General features: G+C 46.8%; 1 protein-coding gene across 1 annotated transcript; it reads left to right on the plus strand.

The window, feature by feature from the left end:
- The first annotated feature begins 970 nt into the window (after window positions 1–970).
- Window positions 971–5,000, plus strand: SOWAHB (sosondowah ankyrin repeat domain family member B). The gene has a single exon (XM_033214356.1). It carries the CDS (start codon window positions 1,304–1,306, stop codon window positions 3,683–3,685), a length of 2,382 nt encoding a protein of 793 aa, XP_033070247.1. The 5' UTR covers window positions 971–1,303; the 3' UTR covers window positions 3,686–5,000.
- The last annotated feature ends 7,712 nt before the right edge of the window (window positions 5,001–12,712 follow it).

A 12,712-nucleotide genomic window follows, 5' to 3' on the forward strand; every position in this document is an offset into this window, starting at 1 on the left:
AAAACAGGTAGAGATAATGACAGTGAAAACTATCTCAGGCATGTCAACAGGACTGATAAGAAATACTGAGGGACATCCAGGATCTCACATCAAAGACAAAAGGGTCAACATGTGGAGAGAGAAAAAGGAAGAGGGATCCCAGCTGTTAGGAGGAAAAGGTGCCGTTAAAGACAGCTCTAGTCTGCATTTTGAACCTTACATTCTGAAAGGAAGGACTTCACCGAGCCAACACAAAACACTACAAATCTCTGCTGTTCACAAATTTTAGAATAAATAAAAGCAAACTAATGCTACACATCAAATACCTTACTGGCGAGACATAATTCCTAGTTCATTTGAGCCGCAGGGGGCAAGAAGCTATCAAAGTGATTTTATTTTTCCAGCACCTTAATGTGAGACAAGTATGAAGGGAAAAGGCCCAAACCAGTATTGGCCAGAAGTAATTTTCAGAGTGATTTCTTTTTTCAGTATAGACTTGGATGTATTTGGACCCCTTGGAGGGGGCGCCGGAGAAGCGGCCCAGAAAGTATTTCCATCTTAAGAAAAATTTAGTTTGGATGCAAAGTGAGTTTTGCAGACCTCAGTACAGCCTCGAGAAATCTGAAATACTCCTCTACAGCGTTAATAAAGAAATATAAGTCAGATTGCCCGTTAACTTGCAGCTTCTCCTTCTCCCCCTTCGGCTTCAGCCTGAACACATCAAAGCACCGGAGGACAGGAACGGACCTTCTATCGCTTTTGTTTCCTGCGTGGCGGAGACTTAGAACGGCCGATCGCCTACCTGCCTTCCACTTCCCCGGCCGCAGAGCGGTTTGCTGCAGGCTAGGTTCGCCGCTAACCTCACCTACCAGTAGTCTCTCCGGTCTGACTCTTCTGGGATGGGTGGCGGGGGGTGGGGGAGACCTCAGGGGGCGGAGGGACACGAGGAGGCGGGCCTGGCCCTTCCCCCAGAGCCAGGGAGGACGCGCAGCCAGGGCGCAGGTGAAACCGACTCGGCCCTATCCCGGGAACTTTCGCGGTGGGGACTCGTTGCGAGAGGCTAGAGTCGCGCAGGTGCGGCCTGGGAGCCGCCCTCTCTCACTGAGACTGCCGCGGGGACTCAGCCCTGGGGCCACCCGAAGGGGACCCACGGACCTCCTGGCGCGCTCACTGGCTGTGGGCAGCGCTGGCCTCCGCTGCTGATGGGGGCGGCTAGTGCCGCCCCGGGCGCAGGTGACACTCGCCCGGCCAGGGTTTCCTCTGGCTGGGGAGAGCCCCGGGAGGGCGAGAGGCAGACACCTCAGGGGCGGAGGACAAGGCAGCGATGGCCCGAGAGCTGAGCCAGGAGGCACTACTGGACTTTCTGTGCCAGGCTGGGGGCCGCGTGACCAACGCTGCCTTGCTGAGCCACTTCAAGAGCTTTCTCCGAGACCCTAACGCGTCCCCCAGCCAGCACCAGCACCGCCGCGAGCTCTTCAAGGGCTTCGTCAACTCGGTCGCCGCAGTGCGCCAGGACCCCGACGGCACCAAGTACGTGGTGCTCAAGAGGAGGTACAGGGACCTTTTAGGGGAGGAGGGGCTGCAGCGACCCCGCGAGCCGCCCGCGGCCCCCCACAGTGCAGGGGGAGCTGCGCCCTGCTCCCCGCGAGGCGCGCGCCGGGGGCAGTCGCCCCAGCAGCAGCCCAGGCGGCGGCGGCGCGAGAAGGAGCCGGAGGAGGAGCCAGCAGGTGCAGCAGCCAGAGCAGCCGACGCAGCTTGCAATGGACTCCCGGTCAGCGGCTCCAGCGCGGCACCCGGGAAGGGCGGCGGATCGAAGGTCAGTCCCGGACAGAGGGCGCCGGTGCCCGCAACTGCAGCGGCAGGGGCCCAGGCGGGAGCGAGGTGCGCGGCGGCGGAGACACAGGGCCGCTGCTGCTGGGAATGCCTCCAGAACAACCTGGCGGGGCTCCCGGGAGAGCTCGGCGCACTCCCGGACTCCGCCACCGCAGAGGAGAAGCCTGCACGGGCTCTGCCTGCCCAGGATGGCCGCGGGGCTTCCAGGGAGCCGGAAGAAGGCGCGCTGGCTGAGCCCGCGCCTGTGCCTGCAACGTATCGCTCGCCTCACGCCACCGTCGAGGCTGCGACGAGCAGGGCTTCACCGCCTGCTCTCCTGCCCGGCCCCGCCCCACGCGGAGACCGGCCGGAGCTGCTGACCCCCAGCTCTCTGCATTATTCGACCCTGCAGCAGCAGCAGCAGCGCACTCGAGAGTGGGTGGCCAGGCACCCGCAGGTGCCGGAGGCCGGTCATCAGGGCCCTGTCCGCGCCTGGTCGGTGCTGCCAGACAACTTCCTCCAGCTGTCCTTGGAACCCGGCTCCACGGAGCCTAACTCAGAGCCGCCAGACCCCCGCCTTTCCTCGCACTCTCTCTTTCCTGTTGTTCCGGATGAGCCCTGGGAATCCTGGCCAGGGAACCCTTCATTGACTGTCTTTCGCAGCATTCGTTGTCAGCTGTCCCTCCAAGATCTGGATGACTTTGTGGACCAGGAGAGTCATGGCAGTGAGGAGAGCAGCAGCGGGCCCAAAGACTCACCAGGGGCTTCTGAAGAGGGGCTGCAGGTTGTCTTGGGAACCCCAGTTCGGGGGAAGCTCAGGAATCCAGCTGGGGGCCTTTCTGTATCTCGGAAGGAGGGCAGCCCCAGTTGGAGCCCTCAGGACCTCAGAAACAGAGGGGATGGTCGCATCTCTCGGCAGGTCCCTGCAGGGGCTAAGGGCCTTGCAGGTCACCCCCTGGAGCCTTTACCTTGGCCAGTTCCTAAGTTAAGGAGGTCCCTCAGGAGGAGCTCTCTGGCAGGGAGAGCCAAATTGTCCTCCTCTGATGAGGAGTACCTTGATGAGGGCTTGCTGAAAAGAAGTCGGCGCCCACCTCGATCCAGGAAGCCCTCCAAGGCAGGAACAGCACCCAGCCCAAGGGTTGATGCAGCTTTATCACCAAAACTTGCAGAGGTTAAGGCTGTTGTGGCTGAGCGGGGTTGGCGACACAGCTTGTGGGCCCCCATTGGGGAAGGGTCTGCAGCCTGGGCCCCCCACAGAACTTCTGAGCACAAATCATCCCTGGTTCCCCTAGATGCCAGGGAGCATGAGTGGATTGTGAAGCTTGCCAGTGGCTCCTGGATTCAGGTGTGGACTTTGTTCTGGGAGGACCCTCAACTGGCCTTGCACAAAGACTTTCTGACTGGGTACACTGCCTTGCACTGGATAGCCAAACATGGGGACCTCAGGGCTCTTCAGGACTTGGTCTCTGGAGCAAAGAAGGCAGGGATTGTCCTTGATGTAAACGTGAGGTCCAGTTGTGGATATACCCCGCTGCATCTTGCAGCCATTCACGGCCACCAGGGGGTCATCAAATTGCTAGTGCAAAGGTTGGCTTCTCGGGTAAATGTCAGGGACAGCAGTGGGAAGAAGCCATGGCAGTATCTAACCAGTAATACCTCTGGGGAAATATGGCAGCTGTTGGGAGCCCCTCGGGGCAAGCCCATTTTCCCTGCCTATCCCTTAGTTGGAAGTTCTTCCCCAACCAGAAAGGCCAAGAGCAAGGAAATATCTAGAAGTGTCACCCGAAAGACTTCCTTCGCTGCCCTACTCAAAAGTCAGCACAACAAGTGGAAACTGGCCAACCAGTATGAGAAATTCCCCAGTCCAAGGGAAAGAGAAGAGTACAGTGACTGAGGTGGGTCTCTCTGTCTAACACACAGGCAGCACACCCTCACCCTGCTCAGTGAGATAATTCAGGGGGAATAGAAAAGCTGCTGAGAGTTGGTAAAGAGGGTGGTCGAGTGAGATGGCATTGACCTCCCTGGATCTTATGTCACTACATCCTGGACCTCAAGAGGGCCATCCAGGCTTTTTAAAAGCTGAAGGTCCTTGACTGGAGAAACCTAGACAAGGGGCAGGGCCAGGTGCTTGATATCTAGGAGGCATTCTTACTTTTCCCTTGCCACCATGGATCTGGGCACAGTAAGCCATATTGTTTCCCGAAGCAGGAGTCCCAGGCCTTGGCTAGAGAGGGAACAGATGTCTAACAAAAAGAGAAGCAATTCGAGGAATTGATGAAGCACATGCAAAATCCTCTCTGGCTAGGTCTCTGGCTTCTGTTCATTTGAAGAATAAATCTTGGCTGACAGTGGGAAGCACCAGGTTTGAAATCAGATGGCTTTATTTTTCTTTTTTTTTTTGGCATTTAAATCAGTGAAATAAAATTATTACTGGAGAGTAGAGTTCGATTGGAGAGATTCCTCAGCCCTGTTCCCAAGTCTTCTTTTGAATTCCTTGCATGGTGGTTAATGAGTAAAATGATTAATGCCTCCTTTGGGTCTTCTCACTGATCAGACAAAGAAATTGGGTAAGATCCAGTTATGACTTGGACTCAATTCCCATGAGGAATGACTGTCATTCAGGCCCTGCTTTTTTGTATCAACCCAAAGGGAACTTTCCAAATGTAAAAACCATGTGGCTCATTTGCATAGTGACTGAAACCATCTTTCATGGAAACTCCCTGTGTAGCAAACAGAATTATCATTACCAGTTTTCAGTAGGTTTGAATGGCCAACATTTGTACTCATAAAAAGAGAGAAATGACTTCACTCTGAGGAAACAATAAGGGTTAAGAGAATGCATCCTTACCAGGACTATCTAAGCTGCTAAATATAATTTTATTTGCACTAAACTTGTTGCCAATTAAGATTAAATGTTAGCCTTTAAGTACTCTATATCTAACATGAAGTGCTCCTTTTTAATTGCTTTTGAAGGGACTGATAACTTGTGAGTTCATGGAGTGAGAGAATGGCTAGTCTATAAACATCAGTAGAACATCAAGATTTCAGAATAAGTTCAAAGAGGGCTGAAATACATGTTCAAGTGGAAATTGTTAATTTTTTATGGGAATGTTTTCATGAGATGTGGCAATGATGCTGTATTTTAAGTCTTTTTGTGTTTCTTCTGGTTATTTCCCCCCATTAAAAGATCAATAGATCTTCATAATTTATTGTACTTATGCTGATTACTGTTTCCTTCTTTACAAAATTGTGTCTCGGCGAATGCCAAATATTATTGTTTCTTTGATTTTTTACTTTATGATTTTGCTGAAATAATTATATCTCTTCTACTAGAAAAATAAGCATAATAAATAAATCTAAGAGCTTTTTTCCCAAAAGACCTATATAAGAGATGAAACTTTGTCAAATCAAAGCAAGAAAAATGGCAACCACAGATGGGACATAGTTTGAAGAGATGAAAATTTGAAAGAATACATGATAGACAACTATGCAAATACTCTAGTAAACTAGTAAACATTGTAAACTACTAGTAAGCTAGTGATATTATTTCAAGGAAAAAATGTCAACATTTTAAAAAATCCAATGACTGTTTTTACTTTAGCATATTGTTATTACTACATCAATTTATTCAACAGATGTGTTTTGTGTAGTGCTGTGGGATTTATAAAGGTGAGTGGGAGATGACCCCTCCCATCTTGAAATTTAAAATCTAACAATATTTATTAATGATTGCTTTACACTCTAGCTTTTTTTTTTTTTTTTTTTTTTTGAGACGGAGTCTCAAAAAAGTTGAGGCTGAAAGTTGCCCAGACTGAAAAGCAGTGATGTGATCCCCGCTCACTGCAACCTTTGCCTCCCAGATTCAAGCAATTCTTCTGCCTCGGCCTCCCATGTAGCTGGGATTACAGGCAACCACCACCACTCCCGGCTAATTTTTGTATTTTTGGTATAGATGGGGTTTCACCATGTTGGCCAGGCTGGTCTCAAACTCCTGACCTTAAGTGATAAGTTGTATGTTTCAATATTCCCAAAGTGCTGGGATTACAGGTGTGAGCCACTGTGCCTGACCTGTACCTATCTTGCTCCCATGATGTCTTTTAAAGCTGCATTATATCAGAAAATAAGCTTGTAAAATGAGGCAAAGAGAAAATGAGGACAAACAGCAGCAATGCAAGAAAAAATTTTCAAAGTGTCGTAAGTACAAAATACATGCTCTGGAGAGAGCACTTATTTCGGGAGAGAGAGAGGGAGAGAAAGAGAAAGAAACAGAGAGAGAGAAGGAGAAACAGAGAGAGAGAGAAAAACAGAGAGAGAGAAAGAGAAACAGAGAGGGAGAGAGATCCTTTTGGGCTAGGAAAATCAGGTAGGGCTTCATAGAGGCCAGGAATCTTTTAATTGAATGATACTAACTTTCCCAAGAAACCAGCTGTGTTAGTTCTACCACATTCTTGACTTCTGCTTCAGTGTGTGATTTACATAGCACTAGTGTGGCTGATTGTTCACTGGTTAGAACACAATCCTAAGTCTCAAGTTGATTCTTATGATGATTCATCATGTCCCTCATACCTGCCTCTGATCAACTCTTTTACATGGTCAATATGGTATGCTGGGGAGGAGTCAGGGGAGAAGAGGGTGTAGAGAGGTGATTAAAACACAGATCTGGGCCGGGCGCGGTGGCTCAAGCCTGTAATCCCAGCACTTTGGGAGGCCGAGACGGGCAGATCACGAGGTCAGGAGATCGAGACCATCCTGGCTAACACGGTGAAACCCCGTCTCTACTAAAAAATACAAAAAAAAAAACGAGCCGGGCGAGGTGGTGGGCGCCTGTAGTCCCAGCTACTTGGGAGGCTGAGGCAGGAGAATGGCGTAAACGCGGGGGGCAGACTTGCAGTGAGCTGAGATCCGGCCACTGCACTCCAGCCTGGGCGACAGAGCGAGACTCTGTCTCAAAAAAAAAAAAAAAAAAAAAAAAAAAAAAACACACAGATCTGATCCTGACACCCTCTTACTCATGTTGTAAAGTCCAGGCCAGGAGGGCTGCCAGGACTAGCATACTTTCCCAGCTTTCTGCCAGCCACTCCCTGCCATGAACCCCAAACTTAAGCTACATCAGACCTATTGGGATGCTGGTGGCCCTAAACTCTCAGTTTCTGTCTTGTGCTGAATTTCTTTTACTTAGAAAACCCTTTTTGCTATTTTCCTGGTAATCTTATTCCTCAAAGGGTAGTTCAAATGTCATAGCATATATGAAGATTCCAGGACAAACACCTCCAAGGTGGAAGTTGTATAGCTCCTTCATCAGAATTCTTATAATACTGTGTACATACCTCATTTACAATTTTTGCCACATAGTATTCAAGTAAATTGTATGTCTCAATATTCCCGAAGATTTTGAACATCTGGAGATTAGTGAATATGTTTTCAATTCATCTAGATTTCCAGATATTTATGGAGCATCTACTATGTGATAAAGACAAAATTCCTGCCTTCAAGAGCTCATAGTCTACTGGGGAAGGAGATGTGAGGGCTGGGTCACTGAAAATTGCTTCTAGCACAGTGAGGTAAGTGCACAGATATGTGTGTGTGTCAAGACTCTGGGAATTCAGAGAAGGGGACGTTTATGAAGCATTTTCCATGTGCCAGTCTCTTTGGTTATGCTGGAAATACAACATTTAGTAGAATATACCTATTTCCTGCTCTGATGATGCTTTTCTGGATTGGGGAAGTCAGGAGGCAAAAAGGAAGTTAGATAAGCTTTGAAGGGTGAAGTGGAGAAAGAGTTCTGGAAGAATATCCCAGGAGAGGGAAGGGACATGACCAAAACCACAGAGTGGTTTGAAGGATACTGAGCCACATAATGTGGCAGAAGTGAGGCAGTGCAGAAAGAAATGAAGCTGGAAAGGTCATTTAGGACTAGGTTGAAAGAAGGGTCTTTTTGACCTGAGGAAATACAGGCATTTTCTAGGAAGCCAAGGATTGCAAAAACTCCTCCCAGAAAAACTTAGTGTTATTCCAAATCAAGATGTTTTCCTGAAGTCTTAATCTGAAGACAAAAAATATATCAAAGTATTAGATTAAATGTCCTTAAAAAGTTCCTCTTTCAAAATTTTCTTAGGTCTTCAGTGTGGTTAATGCTTATTTGCTAGCACATGGTGGTAAGCAACAAAGTAAGTTAACAAATGCCAATTTCATTTTAAAAGCAAACATTAGAAACTGTTGATATGCTTAGCTCAACACTTTTTTTTTCATTTTAGCAGTTGTATGAAAGCTTGTATATAGATTCATTTATTCCTGTATCTTCTCAATCGTTTCTTTCTTGTATTTGCCCTTTCTCTTTCCTACTTGGCGAGATTTGACTTTCTGTTCATGGATTTTTTTATGGTCTTTGTCTACTTTTAGCCTAGTGATAACCACTTTTCTGGGGTGAATGCCTACATGGACAGTTGTACCATTAGCCTTTTGCTGCTGCACTCATTCAGTGTAGATGACATCTTTCTTCCTGTAAACCTTGAGTACGTTGCCAATTTGCTGACCTTTATAATGTCTTTGCACAGTCTGAACTTCATCATCCTTCCGGATGGTCATGGATCAAACATCATACTTCTGTCTTAGCTCTTTGGAAAGAGGGGAAGACATAATCTTCTTGCAAATGTAGGAAAGTGCATTGAAATGCCTTTTGCAGTTCTTGCTTCAGTTAGAAGTCACAAAAGCATTGAATTTCACTTTGGCCATTCTCGCTTCAGTGATGGATGCAAAAGTTGCTCGACGCTTTTTGTTGTAGTCATAAAGCAGTGAATTTTAATGTAATAAATGTACTGTAAATATTAAGTATATATACCGTAGTCTTATTTTATGATAGTAAAATTGCTTATAGTTCAACATTTCAGTGTGTTACACATAACATGCTGTGAATTCCAGGTGCCTTGATTCCTCTATACATTTTTGGGTTTTTTTGAGGCAGGGTCTCACTTGGTAACCCAGGCTAGACTGCAGTGTTGCCATCATAGCTCACCGTAACTTCAAAGTTGTGGGCTCAAGAGATCCTCACACTTCAGCCTCTCTAGTAGCTGGGACTATAGGTATACACCATCACACTCAGCTATTTGTTTTTTTTTTTTTTTAGAGACAAGGTCTCTTTGTTACCCAGGCTATGTTGCCCAGGCTGAGTCTCAAACTCCTGGTCTCAGCTTTGCAAAGCACTGAGATTACATGTGTGAGCCACCACACCTGGCACCTGTACATCTTTTCTGTTGTTGTTGAGACATAGTGTCCTGCCGCCACCCAGGCTGGAGTGCAGTGACGCAATCTCAACTCACTGCAGTCTTGACCTCCCAGACTCAAGCCATCCTCCCACCTCAGCTTCTGGAGTAGCTGGAACTATAGGCACACACCGCTGCACCCAGCTAATTTTTTTTATTTTTTTGTAGAGATGAAGTTTCAGTATGTTGCCCAAGCTGGTCATGAACTTCTGAGCTTAAGCAATCCTCCAGCCTCAGCCTCCCAAAGTGCTGGGATTACAGATGTGAGCCATCATGCCCAGCTCCCCCTATACATTTTTAAAAAGTAACTTTACACATACAATACAATTCACCTATTTTAAACGTACAATTCAATGATTTTTAGTATAATCACACTTATGCAACTATCACCATATTAAGTTCCTGTATAAATCTGAGAGCCACTGATCCAGGCAATAGGAAGCCATTGAAGGTTTAATGCAGGAGAGTGACATATAAGCTGGGGTGAAACAAAGATTCTTCTTGCTGCAGTAAAGAAGATAAACTAGAAGCAGAGATCAGTAAAACTATTGTATTATCTTAATTTCATATTGGGAACCTCAGGAATGTTGACTCAATAAGGTGTTATCCATTGGATTGGATGTATACAGTGAGGAAAAAAAACTTTGTTGGTGGGGCTGATTTAGTTGATAAGAATTGAGAATTAGGTAAGATGTAAAAGAGTTTCTCCATTTCCTCTCACCCTCAAAATACCCTGGTTTCGTCAATTTTTTTTTCTTTTTTTTTGGCAAAGTCTCGCTCAGTTGCCCAGGCTGGAGTGCAGTGGCATGATCTCGACTCACTGCAACCTCCACATTCCGGGTCCAACAATTCTCATGCCTCAGCCCCCTTAGTAACTGGGATTATAAGTGTGAGCCACCACACCTGGCTAATTTTTTTTTTTTTTTTTTTTAATATTTCTTGAGACAGAGTCTTGCTCTATTGCCCAGGCTTGAGTGCAATCTTGGCTCACTGCAACCTCCACCTCCCAAGTTCAAGCTATTCCCCTGTCTCAGGCTCTAGATTAGCTGGGATTACAGGCGTGTGCCACCACATCCAACTAATTTTAGGTTTTGTTTGTTTGTTTTTGTTTTTTGTTTTTTGAGATGGAGTTTTGCTCGTTGCCCAGGCTCCCTTCAACCTCCACCTCCCAGGTTCAAGTGATTCTCCTGCCTCAGCCTTCCAAGTAGCTGGGATTACAGGCCCAGCTAATTTTTTGTATTTTTAGTAGAGACAGGGTGTCACCATGTTGGCCAGGCTGATCTCCAACTCCTGACCTCTGGTGATCCACCCGCCTCAACCTCCCAAAGTGCTAGGATTACAGGCATGAGCCACCACACCCAGCCCTAATTTTAGTATTTTTAGTAGATATGGGGTTTCACCATGTTGGCCAGGCTGATCTCAAACTCCTGACCTTAGGTGATCCGCCCGCCTCGGCCTCCCAAAGTGCTGAGATTACAGGCGTGAGCCATTGTGCCTGGCCTAATTTTTGTATTTTTAGTAGAGATGGGGCTTTGCCATGTTCACCAGACTGGTTTCAAACTCTTGGCCTCAAGAGATCCACCTGCCTCGGCCTCCTAAAGTGTTGGATTACAGGTGTGAGCCATCATGTCTGGCCTGGTTTTGTAATCAAATTACTTCATTCCTGTCATGACCATCTAAGTTCATGGTGGCACTGAATCCAGAGTGTAAATTCAATCTCTGTACAAGCTGTTTTGCATGGCAGTGCTGCTGTGTACACTTGGGTTTGTGAACATCAAAACAAATTTAAAATGCTTAACGAAAGATTGGATAATGTAAGTACTTAAGCTCATGGCAATGAAGCTAGATTGCCTGGCTCCTGTCCTGATTTGGACAAGACCTTCAACTTCTTAGTTTTGTCATTTGTAAGATGGAAATAATAGCAATAGAAAATGGGTTTTCTGAGAGGATAAAATGAATTTATGCCTGAACAAAGTTCATAGAAAATGTCTGGCACATAGTAGATCCTCAGTAAACATTTGGTATTATTAATTTTAACACCGTTCAAAATATACAGTCCACTTAAATTTCCATCTATGCAGAAAGCAAAGAAATCTAGTTGATTAAAAAGGTGCTGCTAAAAATTTATTGATACAGCTAAATAATTTTCAGTATGCTTCCATACAAGAAAGATGTCTGGGTTTCTCACTTCAAATGAAAAAGACTATTTAACTATCTCTTGTGTGTAACAATCATTAGCTATTATGTCATTAAACAGAATTATGTCCAATTGAAGTTACATAAACTAATTCCAGTCAAGTTAGAAGCTCTGATGTTGTCCGGAACTGAAACTCAGACAGAGCTCTGAAGGAATCAGGCTTATGGAGAGGTGAGGGGTGTGTGTGTGTGTGTGTGTGTGTGTGTGTGTGTATGTGTGTGTGTATGTAATGCCACTATCACTCATGAATTGGAAAAATCTAAATGGAACCATGAAGTAAACTTTATCAAATTTCTACCAAATTTGGTCGCAATGAAGTCACTGAGTTGGATTAAAAAGTATTGATCTGACTATTCCTCCTTCATGATGTGAAAATAACGCTTCCTGATCTCTAGCTACCAAGCTTGACTCCTATTTTCTACTTTTTTGGGGGTGGGGGTTGATCCTTTCATTTATTCAGATTTTACTCATCATCACATTCTGAGCCCCTTTCTGCGTCTACCTCAGCGTCCTCACACAACTCACAGGCTAGAGAGGACTTCAAAGTGTGATCACAGCACTGAGGGATCCCAAATTAGGCAAAAGGGCCCGGGGGAGTGGTGAGGATCCAGCAGGGCCTCATAAAGAAGGTGACATCTGAACTGGGTCTCCAAGAATGAGCCACCACTTAGCCAGGGCCTCTGTTTCCATATTGAATCACTGGAATACAATTTGCTGAATTCAACAGATTGATGACCTGGGCTCAGGTTAATTAGCTTTGTTTATGTTTTACTTTTGTTTTCTCTGTCTCCCCTGCTAGGCTATCATCCCACAAGATTGGAGACCTCTGCCTGCTTCACTCCCTGCTGTGCTTCCACGTCTGGAGCATGCAGTAGGACCTCAGTGAATGTGTGCTGGAAGAGGGAACACTGATCGGAATTTGTCCCCTGAATGTGCCCACTCACGCTGCAGTGTCAGCTCCTTGAGGACAGCAATGTCATCAGTCCTGTTGATCCCTGGATCAGCACCTAGAAGGGTTTGGCACATGGTAGGTGCTCACTGACTGGCTGATTACAACAGGACACAGCAGCAGGCCTTGAAGCTGGGAGTGAACCCCAAATCCTACCTTCAAGCAGGAAGCCCTGCTCCTTTGTATTAGGCGTGAAATGGGGCCTGTGGAGGAGGCGGCAGGAGAGGGGGAAAAATGCTGCCATGGGTTCTTGTGTACACAGAAGACAGTGGCGTGGGAAGACGTGAGCAGGCATATCCAGGAAATGAACAGAGGACTGAGGCTCGACCCTGAACCTGCTCTCTTAGGTGTCACACCCTCTCCCACTGGAAGCAGGTGAGCGGCTCCCTAGTTCCCTTGGAGATAGAGGCCACATGACCTCGACCTGGCCAATCAGCAGAGCCCATTCTCTTCAGCCATAGTGATTGACTGAGGTCTGGGCACGTAACCAATCCGGTGCAGAAGGTCAGATCTCCA

The sequence above is a fragment of the Trachypithecus francoisi genome, unplaced genomic scaffold (assembly GCF_009764315.1).
Source record: "Trachypithecus francoisi isolate TF-2019V2 unplaced genomic scaffold, Tfra_2.0 Lachesis_group1, whole genome shotgun sequence".
NCBI classification, from domain to species: Eukaryota; Metazoa; Chordata; class Mammalia; order Primates; family Cercopithecidae; genus Trachypithecus; species Trachypithecus francoisi.